This window comes from Polyodon spathula, chromosome 5 (assembly GCF_017654505.1).
Source record: "Polyodon spathula isolate WHYD16114869_AA chromosome 5, ASM1765450v1, whole genome shotgun sequence".
In the NCBI taxonomy this organism is placed as follows: Eukaryota; Metazoa; Chordata; class Actinopteri; order Acipenseriformes; family Polyodontidae; genus Polyodon; species Polyodon spathula.
Window position 1 is genome coordinate 12,499,301 of NC_054538.1, and position 26,702 is coordinate 12,526,002.

At 38.8% G+C, this 26,702-nt stretch overlaps 1 protein-coding gene across 1 annotated transcript in view; it reads right to left on the reverse strand.

Annotated features, from left to right (window-relative positions):
• Nucleotides 1-2,288: 2,288 nt before the first annotated feature.
• Nucleotides 2,289-26,702, reverse strand: part of LOC121315570 (potassium channel subfamily K member 3-like) — a 53,729-nt gene continuing 29,315 nt past the window's right edge. Inside the window, exon 2 of the mRNA XM_041249774.1 lies at nucleotides 2,289-4,955. Coding sequence (XP_041105708.1) covers nucleotides 4,081-4,955 — 875 coding nt within the window. The 3' untranslated portion in view covers nucleotides 2,289-4,080. The remainder of the gene's footprint in view (nucleotides 4,956-26,702) is intronic.

A 26,702-nucleotide genomic window follows, 5' to 3' on the forward strand; every position in this document is an offset into this window, starting at 1 on the left:
CTTTTACCCTAAATGTAACCTGCTTTAAGGTCTGGTCCATGCTGTATTTAATCTACCTGGGTTATATCAGATGATGGATAAGGTAGGCATACACATTAATTCACCCCCCAAAAAAAAAAAAAAGAATCCCCAAGAAAACATTAAAAGCTTATTTTGAACTATTTAGCATACTGCTTCTTTTAAATAATTAAGAGACTAAGAAATAAAATGAGGCATCAAGATCAATTTCAACACAAAACCTGTACCTTTTGAATCTAGCTTTAAAAGCTCTTATGTTTATGTGCCCCCCCCCCCCCATCTTGCTGCAATGGATCTAATTAGCACAAGAACAATTAGCACTTTTCCTAATAAATCTCTCTCCATGATCCCAGCAAGAGCATCCCTAAATCAAAGTGACATTTATTCACATTTACCAGGCAACTATTCTGCTATATGGCATATTGTCAATTAATTGACTTTTCCCAGCAAAAACAGCAGTTACCTAGTTCTGTTGCAATTAAATTGTGCTATTTTTAGGATTTTGGGGTAATACAGTACCTTAAGTCTGATGAAGCAAATTCTTACCTGGTTTGTAATATTTAAGAGCTAATTCAATAAAAATAATTTAAAAAAACCTAAACTGGGTCATGGTACTTTTACTTCTGTACTTTGCACCACTGTCATCTACCTGTACCCCTGACAGAATAGATATAAGCTAGGTCACTACATTTACATCATTATTACATTCTTATTTGATATATTTTCATGCCTCACAGAAATAGTGTCCTTTTTAAAGGAAAATCAAACTGCAGTACTTTATATAAAAGAGCAGCAGAAACACCAAATTCTGTTTACAATCTTTTTTTTTTAAATTGGAGTGTTGGTGCTAGATTAGAGTATGTGTGTTTAAATGTTATGTTGCAGGTCTAAAATTAATATTATATTTACATTTCACAAGGTGGAACCAGGCCACCTGATGTAGTGTTTAATACATGGAGTTAGTAACATATAAAACACGTACAGAGGGGCCCAACATATAGAAGGGGGGTTCCATCATTGAGGATACCCGACAAACAGGAGGCGGATTACCATTGCCCAGGTAACCCAACATATGAAGAAGGGTCACCGTCTCTAAGATGACCCAACATATGAAGAGGCTCACAAGCCAGAACAAGTGAGAGAGGTTCTGGTTCTTCAATGGCCCAACATATGCGTTAGGGGGGTTCCCTCGCTGAGGTGACCCGACATATGAAGAGGGGCACATGGAGATTCCTCGCAAGAGGAGACGAACAGCTGGGATTGATAATATATTTGGAGAAGCTATGGACATCAATTGGTGTTGAATTCCTGACAAATAGGATTTGATAGCATTGGAGTATGATTAATCCTGCTTTGGGAACAGAAAGTTACATAACATGCCCAACCTGTACAGTATGAGGCTCTGGCAGAAGGCACAAGTGCTGAAGCCATGTAACCTTGCGTTGAATTAAGTAGCTTATTGATAGTTGGATTCAGTTGAAAATCAGATGATTGAACTGTGAAGTTGCTGCTGGAAATTGCTGAGCTGTAGGAACCAGACTGTGGAATTTGGAAATCTTCAATTACATTGCACCAAATTTGTGGGGATATTGAGTGACACCAGGCTGTGGTTGAGGAGGCGGAGCCGAATGCGGTGGCGAGACTGAAGATGGGTGCGCGTAGTTGCATGTACCTGGAAGGACTCCATTGCAATCAGCTGCAGGGTGGACCTCTATTGGTTAAACCATGGTGACGGGTTGATTGCAGGGAGGAGGAGTTTGGTACAAAGGGGAAGCAGCTACATCAGTATGGGGCCTTGCACTGATGACGTAATCCAGCCGGAGCCTGTGTTTGTTATTGTTTTGTGTTAGTATTTTGACAGAGGAGGAGTAAGAGTCGGCAGCTGCAGCCACGGAGACAGCACTACACCCAGAGCACGTCCCTCACAGCACAGCACAGCACTCATCACAATCTCAGAGAAAAGGAGCAGTTTTGTGCACGGGGGATTGTGGTTTAGGTGTGTGATTTGTTTATTTCTCAGGACTGTAAAACCTGCTGTGTTCCCCCCAATATCATTGCTGGTAGAGGGGTAGTTTATTATCATTTGTTTTAAAAAATAAAGAATTTTGGGAGAGAACTTTTGTCTGGACCTTCCCTTGTTTATTGCACCACTCACATCCTGTTCACAACATGATTGAAGGCGGCCTGTCTGCGAAAGAAGTTGCCCGGAGAACGAGATGTTCTGCTTCAACAATCAGCAGATTAGCCCAGAGAAACCAGGAAACCAGCTTTGTGAGGGACAGGCCACGTCCTGGAAGGCAGAAGATCACCACACCAGGATAAGAAAGTAGTCTGACAAAAAACAAATTTAACCCAAACAAAAATGATGAAAATGTACTTTAGTGACTTATTGATTTACATCTTCTATGCACATCTGTTTGTGAAAAATACTGTAGTCTACATATGCATCTAAATACAAGTTTTGCAATTTAATAACAATAATTATTTGGCTGGAGTGACTATTAATAATTATTGGCATTTTAATCATTTAATCCACATTAAACACATTTAGGCGTGTGTGATCGCATAGTGACGCATATTACGGGATAGATGAGCCAACTGAGTCATGGAAAAAAAACTGGGTAATTGATAGACAAGGGCAGTATGACCAAAGCAGAAAGATGCAAAAAGTCTGTGTTTTATTTATCAGAAGAAATGTCAATGTCATTTTTGTCTTCCTGATAAGTGGCAGTCTGGCACAGAAGGATCTCTCAGCAACCTAAACCCATACTGAGGTTTCATCCCCCTCTGCCAATGAGACTGAATTAAAATATATTTTAAATCAATCATTTTTGTTTTCATCAGCAGCAGACAGAAATTGAAGCAGATTGGAATGGGATTCTGTAACACATTGCTTCAACCTAGTAACATAATGAGCATTTCCAGGTCTAGATCAATCAGGTTCCAAGCTATTCTGTAAACAGAACCAGTGACAGCCCTAAATGTGGCCTACAATACCTGTTGTCAGTTTAATCCTTAAAAAAAAAAAAAAAAACATCAATTATACATCTCTGTAAAATACTTTATTTCATATTTTAACACATATTTGTTAGGAAATAGATTGATTTATTTGATAAAATGCCACTATTCCATTATTGTAGTCGACTGTTTTTTCATTCCTGAATTTTAAATAGGATCAATGCCTAAAGGAGGACTGGCATCCAAAAGTGCTGCTGTGTTGCAAAATCAACCTACACTAAATGAGCGAACATGCTCTGGGTAAAAAAAGTGAATTAAAATACGTCACGGTGAAGTAGAAAACGAATCAACAGAATATTAAGGTGCATATGCAAAATGAACTAACATTTAACATTCAATTACTTATTAGAAGAGATAGCATGTGAACTGGATCGTAAAACACCCAAGCAGAGAAAATGTGTCCACTGTAAAGTTGGGCCGGCCATCACACAAGTAACACGATAAAACTGGGTTAACCTTAAGTGTAAAAATAGGCCCTCTCCTAAATTATCCTATTAATTTCTGAAAATTATAAAGATCTCTCATTCCTATAAATACAGTATATACAAAGCTGTTCTGGTAATCAGTAGTTTATGATCTAGAATTAAACACATGGCTTTAATAGAAAAGAAAACATGCTATGCTACCTAGAAATACATTTTTGTCAAATACATTGATGCGTTATTATTTATTTATTTTTTTTTTTTTGCAGAACTGCACAGGACTGACTGCCTTAGGAGGTGTACATTGGTTGCCTGATGTGTCATAAACAGCACTAAACAAAATCATTTTTTGGACAGCTGGTCTTAATCATAATGTGCGTCCATGTCTATATTCAGGCTATCGGATAGAAACGCTCATGTACTTGACTAGATAGTTCACTTCATAGTGGAAAATGTCCTCTTCTCTTTCAAGCCCGCCTCTACAAAGATGTAGATGGTTCTTGAGATTCTAAAAAAGCATAGCTAGAAAGAAAGAAAAAACAGCTTTCAAAGTAGTTTTTTAAAATGTTGCTAAAATAATTTGTGGAAAACTAAAATAAAAAATAAATAGCCATTCCAATGGCTACACTGAGCGCCTTCTTTTCATGAATCCCCTGAAAGCGGAGAGGCTGGGAGGCCCGGTAGACACCGAGCTGATGGCAGAGCGCTGCTGCATGTGGCAGACACAGCCATTGAAGCGCGGTTCTGGGAACCTGCCTGAGGAGCTGTCGCTCTGATCCACGCAGCTGTCTGAGGTGGAAATATCTCTGGGGATGATCATGGGTATTGAGTACTGCAGCTTCTCCCGGCTCTTGTACCACAGGCAGGAGCACATGGACTGGAAGTGCAGAACCTCAGCGTATACGTTGCGGAAGCCTCGACCAGCGGAGGCTGCCGTGGCTGGGGGGTCGACAGGGCTTCGCATGCTGCTGGCCTGTCTGGTGCGGGTAAACATGGCACGGTGCTCAGCGTCACGCTTCTCATCCTCTGCATTCATCGTCATGAAGCGGAGCACAACCAGGTTCAGGAAGGCCCCAATGACCGTCAGGCCAGTGAGAATGTAGATGAAGCTGAAAGCCACATACTGGGGGTTGTTCTGCAGTGCTTGATCCTTCTGGAGGGCCACATAGTCCCCAAAGCCAATGGTGGTGAGCGTGATAAAGCAGTAGTAGTAGGCGTGAAAGAAGCTCCAGTCCTCGTAGTGGGAAAAGGCTGCTGCCCCGATGCACAGTGTGCTAATGCAGGAGAAGAAGCCGATGGTCACCATGTTGGCCATGGATACATCAGCCCGCTGCATCTTAAGGCACTTCTTGATGTGGTGCAGGAGATACTTGACAAAGGTATTGATCCTCTCGCCCAGGCTCTGGAACATCACCAGGGTGAGGGGGATGCCCAGGAGAGCGTAGAACATACAGAACACCTTCCCTCCGTTTGTGCTGGGGGCTGCATGTCCATATCCTGAGAAAAGAAGAAGAAACACAGACCATTTAACAATGATTTAAGACATACATCTTACAATAGAACCCATACACTAGTACAAACATTATATATTCAGCTTGTCTTTGTATCTGAAGGTAAAACATGAAGAATTTATTCAATGGTGTTTAACAGTATAAATCCACTGAGACACAACGTTTCCAGAGATAACCAGTCCCCTTTACTATCAGTTTGATAAAGTTGTGTTTAATTAAGGAAATTAAGCAACTGGTGTATACCTCCAGGTTTTAAGGAGTTTACAAAATATTTCAGTAAATCTACTGTTATACTGTATGAATAGACTATTGGATTATCTCAATGAATGATAATAAACGCAACGACTGATTATTGTTATAATGATTTTATATATGATATATATAAAATATACATATATATAATATATATATATATATATATATATATATATATATATATATATATATATATATATATATATATATATACTGATGCACAAAAGAAACGCAACACTCAGGTCTAATGGATAATATTTTAAACATAGATATCAAACCAAATCACAGAAAATGTGAACAAAAATACAGATCAAAGAATCATGATAAGTTTTCGGTATGAAACGTGACACACTGTCAAAATGAAAACATTACAAAGTTAGTATCAGTTAGGACCTCCCTGAGCATTAACACAATCCTGGCAGCATTGATGCATAGACCTGATCAGCCTCTGGATAGACTGCTGTGGGATGTTCCACTGTTCTTCAGGTGCAGCACCAGCCAGCTGGTGAAGGTTGGCTGGTCGCGGTTGTCTCCTGTGGATGGCTCTGGTGATTTGGTCCCACAGATGTTCTATTGGACTCAGATCAGGAGAAAAAGCTGGCCACAGCAAGACCTCGACATCGTTTTCTTGAAGCTGTGCAATTTTAATCCTAGCACTGTGTGGTCTTGGATTGTCCTGCTGGAAAAAATTGACTTTTCCGGATTGGCTTGCAGGAATGGAAAAACTGTTGCTCGAAGACTTTGTCAGTGTATCGCTGAGCAGTAAAGTTGCCCTTAATCTGAACCAAAGGTGTTCTTGTGTTAAAGAAGATTCTTCCCCTCATCATCACAATTCCACTGCCCCACTGGTTGGCTTGAACAACTCAACAGTCAGCATAATGCTCACCATGATGTGGTGGGCCGGTGTGGTGACCTTCTGCCTTCCAGGACGTGGCCTGTCCCTCACAGAGCCGGTTTTCTGGTTTTTCTGGACTTGTCTGCTGATTGTTGAAGCAGAACAACTCATTCTCTGGACAACTTCTCTCAGAGACAGACCGATGTTGCATGATAAGGAGAGGGAATCCCTGCCGGATTCCCATCCCCACCCGAAGCATCAGAGCCAATGTGACACCGCCTTCAGAGTCCCCAACAAAGTTCGGCCACTTTGCACAGCCTGGACATGAACTGGTGCCGTCCAATACAGGACTATGTTTTGCTTAGAATATCTGCCTTTGCTTTTTTTTCTTGCTTAAGTAAAAATGCGACACAACCAATGTTCATGGGAAAGCTTTGAGCAAATTCAATGGAGTGTATCCACAGCATCTTTCAGTCCAGTTCAGACACTCAGGGTAGGAGAGGAGCACATAGAATACCTGTCCTTTACTGTGCTGTACATCATACCCCATTTCAATGTACAAATCAAAACTAGAGTTAAAATAGAGTTGTCACTCAGTCCCATTGTGTGAAAAGGGAGATTGCAAACCAGCATGTCCTATAATTATAAATAACACATTTCATAGTTATTGTGCAAAAGCAGTGGTCAACCACCTAGGCCGGTTCCAGCAAACTCAAAACAAAGTATTTATAGAGGCACTGAAATAAGAGAATTCAGAACCACAACGAATTATTGGAAACAATCATAAAAACGTATGTGGAAAGCCTTAAAAAAAAGACCATTTAAAATGTATTCCAGCTATCAAAGTTTTAAGATACAAGATTAAGACTAGGGGCCCTATCCTAGGGTTCCAGGGTATAAATCTATTACATATCTTTAGGCCACAGACTACAGCATTACAATGCCTCTACAGTTATACAGCTTTTTCTGCTGTGTCCAGTGCAGTTGTCTACGCCACTATTATTGCGCCATGCCCAATAAACTCCCTTTAGCGGACTTTACGGCTTTTACCATGTGGTAGATTACTGAGACTAGAGTTATGCACCCCGAATAATCGCTCTATAAGAAAGGCCTTATTTTACAAGCTAGAAACAAATGCATGTCATTATGTTGTTCTTGAAATAAAAGTGAGACAGAAGCCCTAACATTTTGAAAAGCCAAACAAAACCATCAAACTTACAGCCTGCAATGTAATTTGTAATAGCATCAGTAAGTGAATTCACCTCATCTGTAAAGGATCATAAATAAAAAAAATATTTTTCTTTTTTCAACACTAGTGTAGACTAGTCCGATGTCTATTTCAATGTCTTTATTTGCAAGCTACCTTCTGTCATAGTATTATAAGTTTTAGGTGTGTGTTCAAAGCAGCATAGCATCCATCACTGACAACGTGTAAATCTCAGAAAGGGGTTCTTACACTTGATACTCACAAAGAGGTTAACAGTTACCAACCATTCCTCCAGTGTCCAGGATTTCACTAACATAAGAGATATGTTCCGCTACTGACGCCTTCAAAAGAGTAGTTGCCTGTTTATATCAGCCATTTCACAACAGTTTTTTTTTATCAAAGGCTAACACAAATAATAATAAACATAGTCATTTGTTCTTGGTAAATAGTTAATTATTTAATTGTTATTAAAACAAAGGGAAATAATTAAGTTTTTTGCCTGAGAAAATTGTTAGATTGTTAGTTTGAAACTGTAGAGAAAAAGTCAATGCTTTACAAAAGCTTCAGTTCTAAGAAATGGTGAGCCTGATCTTTATCATGATCACCATATTGTGTATTTTAACAGCAAAACTCACTTGTTAATGCCCTTAACTCTGGAGTAACTGCCTTGAGCTATTGTCATGGCTTTATACATCCCTGATAAGGATCCATAAATAATGATGTAACAGTCCTCAATTCCGTGTTTCAAAGAGTCAACTACAATTATTTGCAAGCTAGCACTAATTATAAAATTAAGGTAATGAAGTGAAGTATTTAACTATTTTAATACATTAACAAATATCCATAAATACATGTATTATTATTGAAGGGAAATCTGGCTGCATATAACAAATCATGCAAAATATCCAACTGCCTACTTAACACAAACACAAATCCAAGTTCTAACTGGAAAGACAGACCTCAGCAACATTACATTCTGATTAAAAACCTTGCCATGATTCTAACTCAAAACTAATGATAACGCATCACTTCCACATGATAGCGCTTAATAGATTGCACACACACTTGATGGGTCACATTTCTTAATCATTTATGAACTGGATCTACCAACACACAAGTGGGATTTCATTAGTTCATTACAGTTTCATAGCTGTTCTTCATATGACACCAGTGTATTACTTAATAGGCCCTGTCATCTGCACTATAATGCATGCCGATATCCAATTATGCATGTACAGATGAATAATGGCATGGTAAAGCATGCCTTACTATTGCCATCACCCTTGTTATCCTGACACCTCATAAATAAAAAGCACCTGTAAACAGCCTGGAATGGAAAAATAATTTGATGAGCAACAATATCACAGGTACAAACAAGTCATTATGCTTTTTTCTATTGTATCCATTGGGTGTTGTTCAGGGAGCAAGTGTAGTGGCTTCTCCCTAGTTAATCAAGCAATCTATCAATTAACCTCCATATTTAAGCCCTGAGTTGACACTCTTTCTCTGATCGTCTGTAATCATCTGATCATTGTCTTTTTGTTTGCGTACGCCACACAGCTCTGCAGACCAAAACTTAATTGTTAAATATAAAGAGTTAAATTTAAGCTTAAAATGGATACTCACCCGACAGTGACTGCATTTCTCCTAACGCTGGTCATTCCTCACATAAAAACTTTAAAGAAATCCATCCGTCCTTCTGTTTCTATTCCATCTGACAACGTCGCTGACCCACCCCCACCCCCGCCCCCGCCTTAGACGAACCTCATGCCTCAACTTCCGCTGATCCTGCCATGCTTATCCCCACTGCTCCAGCCATTCGGATTCTCACCAATCCGCAATGTCGTTCCGAACGCTGTGTCGTTACTGCAGCATTGGATCTGTCTGTCACTTTTACGACAACTTCATTTCTATCCCTCACAACCTCTCGCATCATAAGGACGCTTCCTCCTCAATCAAGGGTTCTCCAGTGCTTGGCCTCTGGAAATCCAATCTCTATACACTCAGAATAAATCCACAACCCTCCTCAAACTATCCCCTATAGTCATTGCAGCCTATCTTTGGGGCCCAATGTGGTGGGAAACAAATTCATCTTATTCTTCTGCGATAATCAATCTACCATGCATATTATTAATAAAGGCCGCTCTTTTCATCTCATCATGCAACTCCTGCACCGTTGCTAACAATTTAACCTTGCAAGCCCGCCATCTTCCAGGTATAACTAATAATGCTGCTGATGCTCTTTCTCGCTTACAGAGTCCCTGGTTCAGATGTCTGGTTCCCTCAGCTCATCCTTTCCCCCTGACTGTTCCATTTCGGTGAGGTCAACAACACATACATGGAGATGGATTGGCCACATGCTTCGGATGGAAACTAATTCCCTCATCAGAACAGCAGTAAAATGGACACCAGAAGGCAAGCGAAAACGAGGTCGCCCAAAAACAACACGGTGAAGAGCTGTGGAAGCTGAGCTGAAAACCTGGGGCACAGCTGGGGAACCATTGAAAGACTTGCCAGAAACAGACAGGAGTGGAGGAGCTTCATCGCTGCCCTAAACGCCAGAGGCATATAGGGTAGTAAGGAAGTAAGTAACAAACAACACATATATAAAATAAATGCGCAGGTAGGTTTTCACAAAATGTAAACAAACTAAACATTCCAGTACAAAAAACTGGTGTGTGAAAGTTAGCTAACAGTTACTTTAAATATAAATCATTCCTGACTTCAGTCTGTATTCAGACCATAGATACACACATGCACTGCTGTTACACTATCACAGAGACCAAAGCATGATATAAAAAAAATCTGATAAGAACATTTTAAAGCACTGCATAACCCTTAACCTGTGAAAGCATGCTGATCATTACAATAACAAATGTGCTTGGTTGACTTTACACAAGCAGTTTTAAGCAGTACTGCTATAGCTGGGATACCTTTAGTAAAAATATGCCCTTCAGTGACCAAATGAGTTGGTTCAATTCAGCCCAAATAATGTCCAAATTATAAACACTGCCTACCCTCCTTTTCTGGGTCCAAGCTTCACTACAGTACATAACTGAGAAATAACATTACAAATGGCAGAGCAAGTTATTCTACAAATCCACACATAAAAAATACTCAAAAGTGCTTTCATAGAGCAAGATTGAGGTGTATACTGACAGTGCAAGTCATAAAAGTTTTTCACTGTACATTTCAAATATTGCATTTCAAATAAATGAATAATATTTTGACAGCACCTGCACTGCCACGTACATTAGTTTACTACAGAAGCACATCGGTTCAGTGTACAGTAGTGTAGAGCGCAGCACAACAGTATCCTTTTTTTAGTGGGTGCAAACGCTCCTGTGCAGGGCTGAGGGCTGGTGTCTTTACTTGTTTTTGGTTTGGTTTTTTTTTTTTTTTTTTAATGTTCGGTATTGACTGACCAGATTTTTTAAAATGCATTTATTTATTTATTTATTTTTTAAATTATAAAATTTAGTTTTGCCTTCACCTTCACGACATTGTGCAAGCAAAATCGAATATCCCCTTCACCCTTCAACCAGGATGTCATTCTATCGTCTACCGTTCATGCAAAAGACAAGCTGCATCTCTCTGTGGGAACGATCAAATCCTATCTAGCTGGCATTCAATACAATTATCATGTCACATATATCTCGTCCCCTCCTCTCACATCTATCCCTGCTGTTTGTCTTCTCCTTAAGGGGATGGTGAAGAGTGCCTGTCCTCCTCCTTTCTGTCTCCCCGTCACTACTGAAATTCTCTAGCATCTAATCTCAATCCTCCGTCAAGGCTGTTTTTCTCCTTTTGATGATAGGAATCCTATCATGGAATCCCTTTGTCTAGACCCTGATTCACATTATCTCCTCTTTCTTTGTATCTCAAAAACAGACCAGCTCCGCCAGGGTCAATTCGTGTTCATTTGTAAACTCAACTCTCCTCTTTGTCCTTATTCCTCCCTATCCTGCTATCTTTCCTGCCACAACTTCTCCAACCCTTCTGATTCTAATATATTCATCAATGCTAACCGTGATATCATAACACAGAGAATTGGTTTTCTACTCATCATTCCTCTCTCATTTCTAAAGCTGGTCTGCTCCCTCAATTCTATTCCCCTCATTCATTTTGTATAGGTGTGGCAACCTCAGGAGCTAAAGTTAATGTTAACCAGTTCTTTATCAACAAAATGGCTGCTGATCTTACATTCATTCTTCACTTCCTGATATTATGCGGCCAAACAGAATATTGTTAGTATTCCCGGATTGGGGGCCATCTCTCTTCCTCCCAATAAAAGGGGGGTTTTCCTCTATGCTGAGTAGGTGAGATTAGTCCTTAATAGAAAAAAAAAAAAGTTTTTTTAAATGTTTTATTTTGTCACTGATTTATCCTATGTTTCCTAACTAACCTGTACTTTACTTATACTTTGCATTGGTGCACAGATGCAGGGAGCCAGGGGTCCTCTTTTGGGCTCAAGTGACGATCGCTTCTCAAACTTAGGCCCAGTTGAACTGGCCTCGATCTCTGAGTGGAAGGTTCTCTAAGAGCCAGAGGGGACCCCTGGCCAAATCTTATCAATCTCTCTGTCACTCCAGGTTCCCCTTCGGGGCAGCATACATGCTCCCTAGCTTTGGAGGCCGGTCGGTTCGGTCACCTCCGAGAGGGCGGTGTCTCCCTGAGCCAGGAGGCAACCTTGCACTTTTCTAAAATCTATGTTCCATATCACTCTAAACCCTGTATTTCTCTCACAACTTGCTTTCATCTATTCAAGTGTTCCTCTCTGGCCTCTTTGCATGTTCATTTTCTTCTCTTTCAGAATTCCTGCCGCATCACATGGCTCTGTCTTAGAGGTCTGGCCATGCCAATGTCCTGAAACGTAGGCATTCCTTGTTAGTTGGGGGAAGTAACGCTTGCTTCCCAGCCCTGCAGGCCTATCGGTTCGGTCTCACTTCCGTGAGGACGACTCTCCGCAAGCCAAGGGGAAAGCATGCCATCTTTCTAAAGTCACAAGCACATCATTTCTATTTCAAGTCCCAGGGCTTAATCCTCGCAGCCCTTTTTCCTGTTTCGTGAATTGTAACCATTGGGTGTTGTTCAGGGAGAAGATGTAGGGGCTTCTCCAAAACACAACCGCTCCACCAGGGTTAATTCATGCACCTTTGTAAACTCAACTCTCCTCTTTGTCTATCTATCCTGAAATTTTTCCTGTTTTCTTTCCTCTGTTCATCAATGCAAACCATGATATCATAACAGAAAAACTGGTTTTCCACTCAGAAGCTAACTAACAACAGCAGAATAAAATGTGGGTCAAACTACTTGTATTTGTATCTTTTTATGACATATTATTGAGCATCCTTGTTTGCTTGCAACATTGTTGGAGAAGCAATGGATGCCACCATCATTATAATCCTATTGAGACACAGCATGTCAGAGGCTGCAACATCTTTCTGGTTCTGGGTAAAAATAGCAAGGAAATATGAAGACCACAATTGCAATGGAAAGAAAGGATAACTGCAATGAATGAAGATGTGTGCCCTCATCATCTCATATCTCTCATCTCCCTGTGATTTGCAGTTCTGCTCAGTGACTCTGCTGTCTTATTAGATAACAATATTTGCTACCCTTCAAGATCCTTTCTGATTCTCTCAGTCAAACACAGATTAAACCTGGAACAACCAGATTTTTAAAAAGGGTGCAATAATAATAATAATAACAATAATAATAATAAATAATAATAATAATAATAATAATAATAATAATAATAATAATAATAATAATAATCTCACATAATAAGATCCCTAAGCTGATATGCAGCTGAATGTTTTTAGATAAGGAAGGTAGATACAGAAATAAAACTCTAGGTTTACAACATGCTATAACAAACTCAATGGTAGGACACGAAAAGACAGTTGGTACAATGTAATGACAAAAATGTCAATAAAAGTAAAAATATAGTCTTGCAACCCCCAAACAGTTTCAATAACTGCACAGTATTATGATCAGACAGACGTGTATGTGTAAAGTTTTAGGAAAACCGATTGCCGTGCTGCTCCTCATTCAAAAATGTACTTTGAACCAAAACAAAAAGGTCTCCATTATTTAAATCAATACATATTAAGACCAAGCAATACTGTATCCATTTCAAATCCTCCTAATCAGTGATCCATTCACACTATTCTCACACACAGGCTGAGGGGCGGGCGCGAACCCTGGACCTCTCGCACTAAAGCACAGCGCCAATACCGCTGTATAAAACAGCCGGCTCCTTTGCAAGGAGCATATATCGGGCTTAAGTCTTTGCATGTGATTAAGTCACCTACCAGCCCTGATTCTGCCTTCCCCTACGCACGCTACACTAGACTGTTATGCTAGTTAAAAAAAATAAACAGAAAAAAAGAAAAGATCAGTAGATTGTTGATAACAATGTAATATCACAATTGGTGGCTGTATCAGATGGCTTATTTCACACGGCGAAAATTTAATTACAATACTGTCAACAACATAAACTGTCAATTCAGTAAATGAGAGGTGAACTCTAGGCCTGTAGTAATGTATTGTTCAGTAATGATATTGAACATCGTTTGTTTATTTATTTATTTTTTTTACTTTTCTGACTACTGTATGACAACTGGAACAATTCAGGAGTTGCCCAAAACTGGCCTTTAATTGCCCTCCTCTTTTGATTTAAAGGAAAATATTTCTGAAGACTCTACAGCTTGGGAAGCCTTCATTTACCTTCGTAGTCCACAACTGCAGAATAAAACTTCCAACCTGTCTACATTTTAATTTTTTTTGTGATGCACCCTGTGGTGCTGAAATATGGCCAAAGAACTACAAATCTGATTTAGAGCACTGGACAGTAAGAAAAACATCTACTAATGTCATTATACTATTTTTATCACTGAAACAAGAGGGTCGAGTTCAAAGCTTTAAAAAGCTGAAGCATAAATTGCTGGCAATAATTCGCTGCTCTGCAGCAATAAACCATGGGGTATTTGTCAACAACATATGGTGATAGACAGAAAAAAGGTGCAGAGATCCATACTCTGTGTATTTTTTTTACTGAGTCATCTGACATAAGAAAAAGACAAATCCACTGAGTTATAGCTTTGATAAAATAAAAAATAAAAAATCATAATAAAGCAAATCAAGTTAAATAAATCTTTTGACAGGAGGGTATTAGTTGCATGTACTTTGCTAAGTTATAAAACTGGCTCAAGTGTAGTGCAGGGAATTGAACCAATCTGTATGTAAATACAAATTGATGATAGGAAAAATATTTCAGTAGAATGCATGCCAATTTCATTTGTAAATTACACATGTATCCTCAAAGCTGAATCAGACAATGCCATTTAAAAATAAAATACAATACTCATCCATACCAATAATAAAGAGTATTTGTTTGGTTGCCAAAATGCAACTTTATAATGATTTTAGTAAGTGACTATGGACAGGGAATTTGTTAGGGGGTTATCATCAAGGGCAGTCATGGTTAGCATAGATTTCCTCTGACTGGATTTAGTTGTGTAAATGCTGATGTGATTTTCAAACCCTTTGTCAGTTGGGTCATAATTTACATACATATCATTTATAAGGAAGCTGACTTTATTTTGCCGTTTTTGCACTTATCTTTGGTTTCAAGCAAAAAAAAAACCCCAACTATTTAACATTTTTAGACTGATCAGGACAAGGGGTCAAAAGTTATATAGAGTCAAAATGTGATTGATGACACCTAGCACAAGTCTGTTGCACAACCGTTTTTGAGATTAACATTGAGGGGTGGGGGGTAGGGGGACGGGGCATCATCTACATTTTTACACCTCAAATTTTTGACCTCTTGATCTGATCAGTCTAAACATTTTTTTTGCTTTAAACAACCCTAAGAACCCAGTTTGGTGTAAACTGCAGATGGGTGATTTGTCAAGGAATTCCACTGCTGTCCAATTAAATAAATGTTTGTCTGTTACAGTGGACACATGAAGGATGAGAAATATAAATATTTCCAAGTGGGAGTACTTTACATCTCAAAATCACCAACCACACAATCTATTACTGCTTGACAGACCCAGGACTGAATGGCAGAGGCTGTTCTGGACAGGATTCATGTCTTATGTACAGTATATCAAGAATATCCTGAACTTAAATTCAATAATATTGCTAGCGGACAGTAATAAAAGTGTGTTTTTTTATCAAGGAGTAAAGGTTCAGTGAAATAACACATTCAGGACCCATAACTAACCTTTGCATGAAAAGCCTTCCTTACTACATTCAAATCATGCGGCAATGCGACCTTTCCTGGCCCAGCCTACTCTCTGTCTATATAAATCTTGATGCTAAAGTCCCTCGACTGGTACATATCATCACTAACATCACTGAAACCAGAAGAAAAAAAAAAAACCAGAAATAGTCTTGATATAATTAAGGAATATTAAATGGAGCAACAGTTTTGTTTCTTCAAGTTCCATTTTTCAGCCCACTCAGCAAAGCCATAAAAAATGTCACCATGAAACATATCAATGCAAATGTACATTTCAATGGCACTAATACAGTATAATATATACAAATTATACTGATCTCATTCTAAGTTATTATTATTATTATTATTATTATTATTATTATTATTATTATTAGCAGCAGCACTCCAGATAAACTGCATAAAGGATGTTTTACGTATTGAAAAAATATGAATACACATGATATTTAAATTGAATGCATAACCGATAGGTAAAGTATGCTGCACAGCTTGAGTTTGCATTATGTCAACGGCAGGATTTTCAAAAGTTCGTAAATAATAACTCCAGTGTAATCATGAAACGGGTATGTAGCGTTGACTGTGGCATTTCAAGTGGCAGTTTTGCCTATTTTGTTATTAAATAATCGTCCTAATGTGATTTACGAAATTACGTTGATTTGCGAAATAATGTTATATCTTAAGGAGCAATGTTTCTTGCAACTATTTATTTTGTTTGCGTGAGAATTTAAAAGCAAATCTGTGTAAAATGTCATCATTTATCAGAAGTTAAGTTGCACTAGAAAGAAAAAGGTTTTAATAAACAAAATAGTATATAATTCTTGAAACACAGTTTCTGTGATGCCGATGATACAGAGAGAGAGTGTACAGGACCAGGGTTAATTTCTTACAGACTACCTTGATAATTGAATATTTGTAGCTATGAAAATATTTTAGCTTTTTCTATACTTGTTGTTATTAATGAGATTTATTCACTTATTTTAACCATTCGTAACCTTATGGAATGTTTGTTGTATTGCTAATATTATATACCATTATTTATACCCAGTGTATATGTTACCACCAAGAAATTGTCAATGCAACTGTAGCCTAATTTGAATCCTGCATCGGTACATATATGACAGCTGACATCTACTGTAGATTTGAATTATACAACTGGTATATTGGTATAGAGACTGCATATTAGATATTACAATAAAGTTTCCTTAGATGATTGCGGATTTGCAATGCGTCCTTGGCTTTTTGTGATTTATTCAAACAAGAACGAAGAACAGGCATCAAGGACACACAGCTATGCACTAGGAATGTATTTCTTAATGTTGTCACTCCCCCCACACTTTATGTACAATGTACACTTTCACCTTCACACGTTTGTATACATATAAAATGTCCTTATAATGCTTTAAGTGTTTGGTGCCCACTTATAATTAATCCAGACAGTATCCACACAGGCTCCCCTACACGCGCCTGTGCTGGAACTGTGGCAAACCTGGGCACCTATGCCCCTCCAGTGCAGCCCTACTCACCTACTCATCGCCAGATAACACCAAGGGCCCCCCCATCCTGTTTCCTGTACTTACAACCATCCACCTGCAGCACACACAGCTAGGACCCGACCCAGGGGAGAGGGTGGCCTCCCTCTCTTCTGAAGCCGCTGACAGCAATCCATACAGACAGGCTGTGGTAGTCGGGAGAACCACCGCAGGGGACTTCTGTCACGTTCCAGTCCGGATTGAGGGAGTCCCCTGCACCTCCCTGGTGGACACCAGCTCCATGGTGACCCTGGTCCCCCCCAGTGTGCTCCCAGAGGGTGTCCGACTGGAATGCACAACTCTGCACATAGAAGTTTATTAACCTGACAAAAGCACTATAGTATATTCCATCTGCAGAGTTGGAATAAAAAAAAAAAAAATCTGTTTATGTTTACACTGCTTCACAAAACACACGTGTAACAAACACCGCAAACAAGAACGTTTGTAATATCTATAAACGACAAGATATATATAGATATCGATGATATTCTTATACATCTATAATATAGATATATATATATCTAATATTATATATATATAAATTATATAATAGTAATATATATATTTGCAATGTCAGCTAAATTTCAAGTCACGTTACAGCTAAAATGCAAAGTTGTAGTTGATGCATACCTAAATTAAAGTATGTACAATATTTACTTAATGTATTCATGGCATTTTACTCATCCACAATAAATTTTACTCACAAAGGGCGACATTTACTAAACAGATTTGCATCAAGTGCAAACAACAATGTATTAACGTTTCATAGGTGGATTTTTTATTTATTTATTTTTTCTCAGATCTTTTTCTACCATATTCACTAAGCATTAAAATGCACGCTATTGTAAGCGTGGAAGTTTGTTAATGACCCGGAAAAGGAAAGCAAAAAGCATTTAAATTAGTGAGCGGCAACAAGGTACGCCTACTTTTCAAACTTACAAAACACTGCAGCATGTTAACTGATGCTGTTTCTGTAAACGCTCCAAACGCATCCCCTGGCCAATAGACTGGGGTTACGAGGCATAATGAAAAGCTGTTTGGAACGGGAAAATTAAAAATTAAGTAAAAAAAAAAAAAAAAAACCACAACGAAACAAAACTTTGGCGGAAATTCTTGACAAAGAAAATGCAGTCTCCCCCAATAAAAAAGAACCCCTGACGATACCAAAAAAAAACACAGGAATGACATTAAACGCAGGACCAAAGAAAAGCTTGTGAAAATTAATGAAAGCAGGGGGGGGGGGGGGGGGGGGGGGGACTACTAGAGAGAGCTTGTGAGGTGCCATCAATAATGCCTTGCGAAGACAAAATTCAGCCCATCATCAGCAAAGCATCACGGTATGGGTTAAAGGGGATTGATACAACTGCCGCTTAGTGAGAGGATGTGTTGAAGAAACATGAGAATGTATTCAAAGAGGAATTGGGGACATTGCGATGCCCACCGGCTAAAATATATGTTGACAAAGAGGCAACACCAAGGTTCTTTAAGCCAAGACCTGTGCCTTATGCTGTGAAACCGAAGGTGGAGGCTGAGCTGGACCGCCTCTTGAGAGACAAAATAATTGAATCAGTGAAATTCTCTGAGTGGGCAGCTCCCATAGTCCCAGTGCTAAAGCCTGATAACTCTGTGAGGATTTGCAGAGATTACAAACTTACTGTAAATCGGGTGTCCAAACTGGAACAGTATCCCATTCCCAGAACTGAAGATCTTTTTGCAAAGCTCTCAGGAGGGGCAAAATTCAACAAATTGGACATGAGTCATGTCTATCAGCAGGTAATATTGGATAAGGAATCAAAAAAGTACGTAACTATAAACACACACAAAGGGTTATTTACTGTAAACCGTCTTCCATTTGGGGTTTCATCCAGTCCAGCTATCTTTCAGAGAATTATGGAGGGTTTGCTGCAGGGAATTCCCCATGTAGCCATTTACCTGGACGACATCATGGTGACGGGCAAGAATGATCAGGAGCACCTGCAGATGCTAAGCGAGGTAATTCGGAGAGTGGAGGAGGCAGGCCTAAGGCTAAAGAGAAGTAAGTGTACCTTTCTGGGAAGTGAGGCTGAGTTTCTGGGTGACAAAGTGGATGCCACAGGACTACACCCACTTAAGAACAAGGTACAAGCTATCCAAAATGCACCTGCACCTACCAACATAAAAGAGCTTAAGGCTTATTTAGGACTATTGAACTATTATAACAGGTTTTTACCTAACCTGTCAACACTGTTGGCTCCACTGCACAAATTGTTGAGAAAAGACACAAAATGGCAATGGAAAAAAGAGCAGGAGGCTGCTTTTGAGAAATCTAAAAAGCTAATGCAATCCAGAGATATACTTGTGCATTACGACAGTGAGAAAGAGCTGATTCTCTCCTGTGACGCCTCCCCCTACGGGATAGGCGCAGTACTTTCACACCTCATGCCGGATGGGTGGGAGAGACCCATAGGTTTTATGTCAAGAACACTCACATCAGCTGAACGAAACTACTCTCAGCTTGATAAAGAGGGACTGGCTGTGATTTTCGGGGTGCAACGGTTTCACAAGTATCTCTATGGTAGAAAGTTCACCATATGCACAGATCATAAACCGCTTCTTTCACTCTTCAATGAAACGAAGGCTGTTCCACAGATGGTGTCACCGAGGATCCAGAGGTGGGCTGTGACACTGCGGGCGTATGAGTACGTGATAGTCTACAAGGCGGGTAAGGACCACGGCAACGCAGACGCCTTGAGTCGTGTGCCACTGCCGGACACTTCCCAATCCACAGGTCTGGAAGACAGGGTGCTGATGATGGAAGACATAGCGATGGTGACCGCAGAGGAGGTGAGAGTGTGGACAGGTAAAGATTCCATACTGTCTAGGGTGAGAGAGTACGTTTTAAGGGGGTGGCCACAGCAGGGGGAAGGAACAGATTTTACACCTTATTCTGCTAGGAAGACAGAATTGAGTGTGCAAGATGGTTGTGTCTTGTGGGGGGCACGTGTCATCATCCCACAGCGAGGACGACAGGCTGTGTTGGAACAGCTGCATCAGTGCCATCCAGGGGTTTCGCGCATGAAGGCTCTGGCCAGAAGTTATTTCTGGTGGCCCAAACTAGATGAGGAGATAGAGACACGGGTAAAGGCATGTAGCAAGTGTCAGGAACACCGGAAAGCACCAGCCACAGCCCCGCTACATCCCTGGGAGTGGCCAGACAGACCCTGGAAGCGATTGCACCTAGATTATGCAGGCATTTATGGGGCAGATGTTTTTGATACTCATAGATGTGCATTCCAAATGGATGTATGTTTACCCAGTAACTTCAGCAACATCAGCTGTTACAATTGACTGTTTGCGAAAAAGTTTTAGCAATCAGGGATTACCAGAAATGGTAGTTTCTGATAACGGCACCTGTTTTGTCAGCTCAGAGTTCAAGGAATTCATGAACAAAAATGGCATTGTCCATGTTACATCAGCCCCGTTTCATGTGTCTTCCAACGGTCTCGCAGAACGAGCTGTAAAAATATTCAAGACGATGATGAAGAAAGCGGGAGAAGAAAGTATGTCAACTAAAGTGTCAAGAGTACTATTCAGCTATAGGTTAACACCACAAACTACCACAGGACTCTCCCCAGCAGAGATGTTACTATGGAGGAAACTTCGGTCTACGCTTGATTTAGTGCATCCCGATTTAAAGAGAAAAGTGGAATTTAAGCAGAATAAACAAAAGGAACACCACGACAAGCACACAAAGGGGAGGAGTTTTGGAGACGGAGACTCTGTGATGACAAGAAACTTCAGTTACGGTCCCAAGTGGATACCAGGAGTCATTGCAACAGTGACTGGTCCTGTATCTTTCAAGGTAATGCTGGGAGATGGCAGGATAGTACGCCGACACATAGATCAGATCCTGTCTAGACAACAGGACAACACCATTAGGTCAGAGGATATTGTGCAGGACACACCTGCAGAGGTTCTACAACCACCAGCTAGAGTAACCATGCCAGAGGAACTTGTTCTAAACAATGCGGACACTGTCTCAGAGCAGCTTGCTTTGAAACCAGAGGAACAAACTGGGAGTTCCCCAAAGGTGGGCAGGGACAATCAAAGCATGGCACAAGCTGTGCGTCGTTCCCAAAGAACTGTCAAAAAGCCTGGTTACCTGAAGGACTTTGACTTGTAAAAATTTTTTAAAAAAGGTTTGAAATTAAATGTTTATGTACAGTTAAGGATGGACTATTTTGTGTAGTTGTTGTTACAGCAATAGTTCAGATACATCTAGTGTATTAGTGTTACATTTTGTTTATAACTGTGTTTAAAATTTTAGAGAAGCTGAAATCTTAAGGGGGGGAGAATGTAGTAATGTGAATGTGTATGTATATAATGCAGTTCAAGTTATGCCACTAGACGTCAGTAGCGCCCTACATACTTACCCTCTACCTAGGATACCGTGGGGTCGAGGAAGTCCTTAGAAAATACTAATGTGTAGGTTTCAACAGAGATGGTTCTAATAAAGACACTGTTATTTAAGTTATAAACTTGCATCTTGGATCTCGAGTTATTAGAGTGACATGTGGCATACAGTTGCACTAGCGCACACATTCACTGTGTTTTGCATTTTTATGGACCTTTTTTGTCATCATTTGGTTGAAATAAACATTTGGTTAGCAATGCTGTGTGCACATGTCCCTGTTAGTTGCTGCAGTATTTTTTTTTAATAATAATAATAAAATATATACCTGTATTTTAACAGACTATTTGCATTCTTTTTTAATGACAAAACGACTTCTTGCTGCCTGCACCTTTATTAAATACAAAAAAATCAAAAAAATCAAAAAATCAATTATTTTTAAACTAGCAGAAACTTGGAGTTCCAGTGACAGTGATGACAACAATGCAGAACAAAGCCGCATTAAAGAACACTAAGTCAAGACTTTCAACAAAAATCTAAATAATGGATATGTGGACACTTTAATCATTTCTGACAATGTAAAATGATTGAACGATTCACAGTCAATGACATAAAATACTGAGTTGCCTCAAATAAAGTCAGCACAGTCTTATGTAGACACTCATTTCATCAAGAATTCTGTAAAACAGAAGATGAAAATGAAGTCAGTGGATTTTGATTGCTGTTTGTTAAAAATAGAACAAGAGAAAAATAATACAATGTCAGAACTTATAACAATTCTGGAGACAAATGTGAAACAACTGATTGATGTAATGCACAATTTAAAAGATGATATAAGATGAATCAGAAATAACTGTCTGCCTCTGCAATAATATTGATAAGTTGACAAATGCATATTTATCACAATATGCTGGCTGTACACAGTTGGCAGGTGAGATTATGAGGCACTTCAAGGCCCAGTTATGTGTCCAAGGAGTGCTTTAAAAATGCTAAAAGTGTGCGAACAAAGACACCAATAACAAAAAATATTATATAATTGTACCCTATTTTCTGAAGATGAAATGTGGTTTAAAAAGCATGACTGATTGTAATTTAAATCAAACAAAAGATTAGTAAAAAAGCATTAAGACTACCTTTTTTCAAAAAGTGAGCTAATGGGTAATTAGTGTGAAAAATGTGTTTAGTGAATACCAGGGTTTTTTGTACAACCAGAAGGGAACGCCCACATCTTTAAAAAATGAGCAAATGATTGCTCATGCCATACACAAATATGCTAATAACATTAATGAATAATAAAGTTGGGCACTAATGACGTTGTTTGCTCAAATTCTCATTAACACCTGGGCTAATGCTTAGTGTCTAAATTGGAGAGTAAATGACTCAATGACCCAAAACCTTATGTGGAGTGCTGATTATTTGCATTAGTGTCATTCGTTAGTATTTGTAAGATCACCATAGGGATTACCATGGCAGTCTTCCACCCACCACAGTGCAGGCTTTTTTTAATGATTTCTAGGATAATATCCAAAACAACCACACAGGCATTAAAATATTAGGACATTTCTAATGTTTAATAAAATATATACAGATTTCCTATTATTTTACAGACCAAAGCAGTAGCCTGGGACAGTGATCATCAGTTTAGTGATGTATCATTAGCATGAATTATTTATTTGGAAACAGCATGTAACAGGGATGGCAGTAGGGGTGACGTCAGACCAGAAACAGAAACCACAGCACACAGGCTATTGCAGGGCAAAGCTGAGATGCAATGGCACTCAGTTCTTTATTAAATAAAAAGGTTTTACAAAACAAAAGACTTTTCAAAATTAAAGGCACGCTGGCCAAACAAACGAACAAACAAACAATAATAAGTATCATGCTGGTTTAAAAGCCAGCATGCGTAGCAATTTTTATTTCTAGCTATTCTATTTCTCTCCTCTCCCGTTCTCCACTTACCAACACACAACCCAAGTCTTTATAGTCGTGACCGAGGGATTAACTAGCTAATTATCTTATTATCCCTCGGTCACATTTGCACAGATGTAGTAATCTGCGTGACTGTCAGCCAGTTTAAACAATCAGTAGCTGACAGTCATACATTCTCACGAAGTAATTTAAAACAGAAAACAATAACATAACAATAATGGAGGACGACACCTTGCTTGTCCTGCCAAACATAAAATGCAAAATAATACTAAATACGAAACACAAATTATAACATGCACAGGTACCCACCCCATCACATAGCACCATACTTTTCATAAAGTGTATAATGTTTTCATTATTAAACATTGCTGTCATTTTTTTAAGCAGTGCGTGACTGTGGCAAATTTAGATTTTGAACACGTTTGACAGGTGTATTAAAAAAGGGACCTTTATCTCTTCCCAGCAAATAACAATGACAAGTCAATAAATTTTCCAGTGCAAATAAACTGTCCTTCTCTGATCTTGTTTGTAGTCACTATTTATAAAGAGATGGACTCCTGAACGTTAAACAAACCCAGGTGAAAGAAAATGGAGTTAAAATTACTAGAATATGTCATTAATCTGAAGTCTATTTAAATTTACCAGCCTGAGCTGACTGGAGTGTCCTACGGCTTGCTACCCATGTTATCCAAAATAGGGCAACAGTATGTGAAGAAAGGGTTATATGAGATGTAAATCTGACAGAGTGAAAAGCAAGTGATTTAATCACAGCGTGGATGGTCAAACCAAGACCTTACTATATTATCATTCCAGTAAGCAGGTACATTTCTTCCACATCACCATTCCTGGAAGTGACATTCTTCAGCACAGCAAGGAGACAGAATGACATTGGCTGCAGATGAACTGGGTTTTGTGAGTCAGCAAGCAACAAGTTGCTCCTTACAAAGGTACATGTCCCTATTCACGTTTCAATCTTATTGTAATGGTCTCTGGAATTGCTTCTCATCTCTTTTAAATTGTCTTTGGAGGCACACTATTAAACAGAATCCACTGAAGCACTGCTTAAAAAGTAAATAGCCCCCCCCCCCCCCCCCCCATCCAAAAAAAAAACACAAAACCATTTTACACGACAGTCATTTTCAGTCCTTTAAAACAAATGTACATAATAGTATTATCTCCTGGAAAGGGTAACTGTGCACGTCTCAGTCCAGGAGTATATATATATATATATAGATATATATATATATATATAAGATTATATATATATAATATATATATATCACATCCTTTTTTTGAATCGACTTTTTGAGCAGCTGATGAAAATCAGGAGTAAAATTCCCTCGATAGAATTGTCTGGTGGCAAATGTTAATTCAATTAACATTAGAGGATGTTTTAAATCAAGCTTCATAATTTAAAATATTTTAAATAAAACTAGGCATTGTTTAAATTTATAACCAATGATGCCATCCACTGTAAAGTATGTATGTTTACTATTGATCTTGTTTTTAATGTGAGTCCTTTGAAACCAGCAATCCCATTGGAATTCCTAGTGCTTTCCTGTTTTCTAAAATTGGATTCCTGAACTACATTACCCTGTGTGCTGCATAATGATTTCTCAAGTTGTTAATATTCTGACTACATGTTCATTGTGCAAACTATTCATCATGCAAATGTAAGCTTATAATCCTACTGGCCTTCTATGTAACCCAACAGTTTTGAAAGCTAAATACTATCTACTTGGTAACAAGAATTCTCCCATGTTAGTCACAGGTGTCACAGAACATTTTCATCCTAATTTGACCAAAATGTTAGTAAAAGAGCAACCAGTTTATAACTTGTTTGTTGTATACAAGTAACAAGCAGATCAAAGGGATAACTATTTCAAAGAAAAAGCTAACTTCTTATCTGATATTATGAAGCTCAGCAATCATCAGATGAAAGCAAATATGCGATTTACACTGTGCTTTTCAGAGAGTGAGAATGTGCAAGGATTTGTGCCATATGATAATAATAATAATAATAATAATAATAATAATAATAATAATAATAATAATAATATAATAATAATAAAATAACTGTGACAGAGATCGAATGATTCTTGGTGTTAGAGCTGCCTCCTGCCCTGTGAGGGCATTGCATAAAAGGAACAGAGTACCTTGGACTAAAAGGCATGACAATTCCCGTGGGTAGATGGAAGTCGGTCGGCTAGAAAAGGGACTGAGCTACAGTACCCAAACTCAATGACCCAAACGGGAAACGGCATAGCATCCGTGGATTGTAGAAGCTGATGCGCCCCTTAACCAAGGGGTGATGAGGGGGGGTATAAATAGGGGTTGTAGCCACCCACCCACAACTTTGCCACACTAACCCATTCTTAATATTTTACTGTAGGTATTGCACTTTATTTGCTTATGCTACACAGATTGTATTACAGATTATTAAATAATAATCTGACTGCACTCTCCAGTACTAGACTGTGTTTGTTCTTGTTTTCAAGGGTTATTGGTGTTGGGTGCAAAAAGGAAAACATTAGCCCCATGACCTTCTACTTAATTCTCTCTGTGTTATAAAACCATGTATGTTCACGGAATGAAGTTGTTTATTTAAAAAAAAAAAAAAAACTTAATCCAGAGCCGTAACAGAACCTGACCTTTGATAAAAAAAATAAAAAAAAAAAACAGATTACCTTTCCCTTGAGAAGGATTAAACTGTAGGGAGGTAAATTAGTTTTCAATTTCCACATTTTTTATGCTCTTGGTTTGATTGCAGTCTACAAAGAATGGTAGCTAGGCTGGCTCAATGACTGTGATGTATTCCTTTAGAAACCTGTTAACAAGACACTTTACAATCTATGAAATATTGTCAGTTAGACCACATAGGAAATGCTGTATCAGTGCAAACGCAATTAAAAGACACTAAATTTAAGGTGTTATTTTAAACAAAGCATCCTTCTAATGTGGTTACATTGTGGCTCATGCTTCATGCTTCATGCTTTGATAAAGGCTTCTAAAGCCAGTCACTGTTGTTGCTCAGCCTCCCCAATCTCCATTTTGGTTCAGAGAATGAAGTGATTAAATTACCCTGAGGTACTGCTGTTATGCTACCCCTCTGTTCAGATTCAAATGAAGCAGTCATTCAGGCTACAAGAACAATTACTTGTTTTCCTGAAAAACAGTCAAATTACCACATTGCATATAATTTCAGATGAATGACTGATTTGTATGTCACACTTTACCATACAGGTGCATACAGTGGATGTACGGTCATGGTGATCTGCATTTTACTGATGTTTTTGTTGTATATACAGCTGTGGTGGGGAATGTTTGCATTGTTATT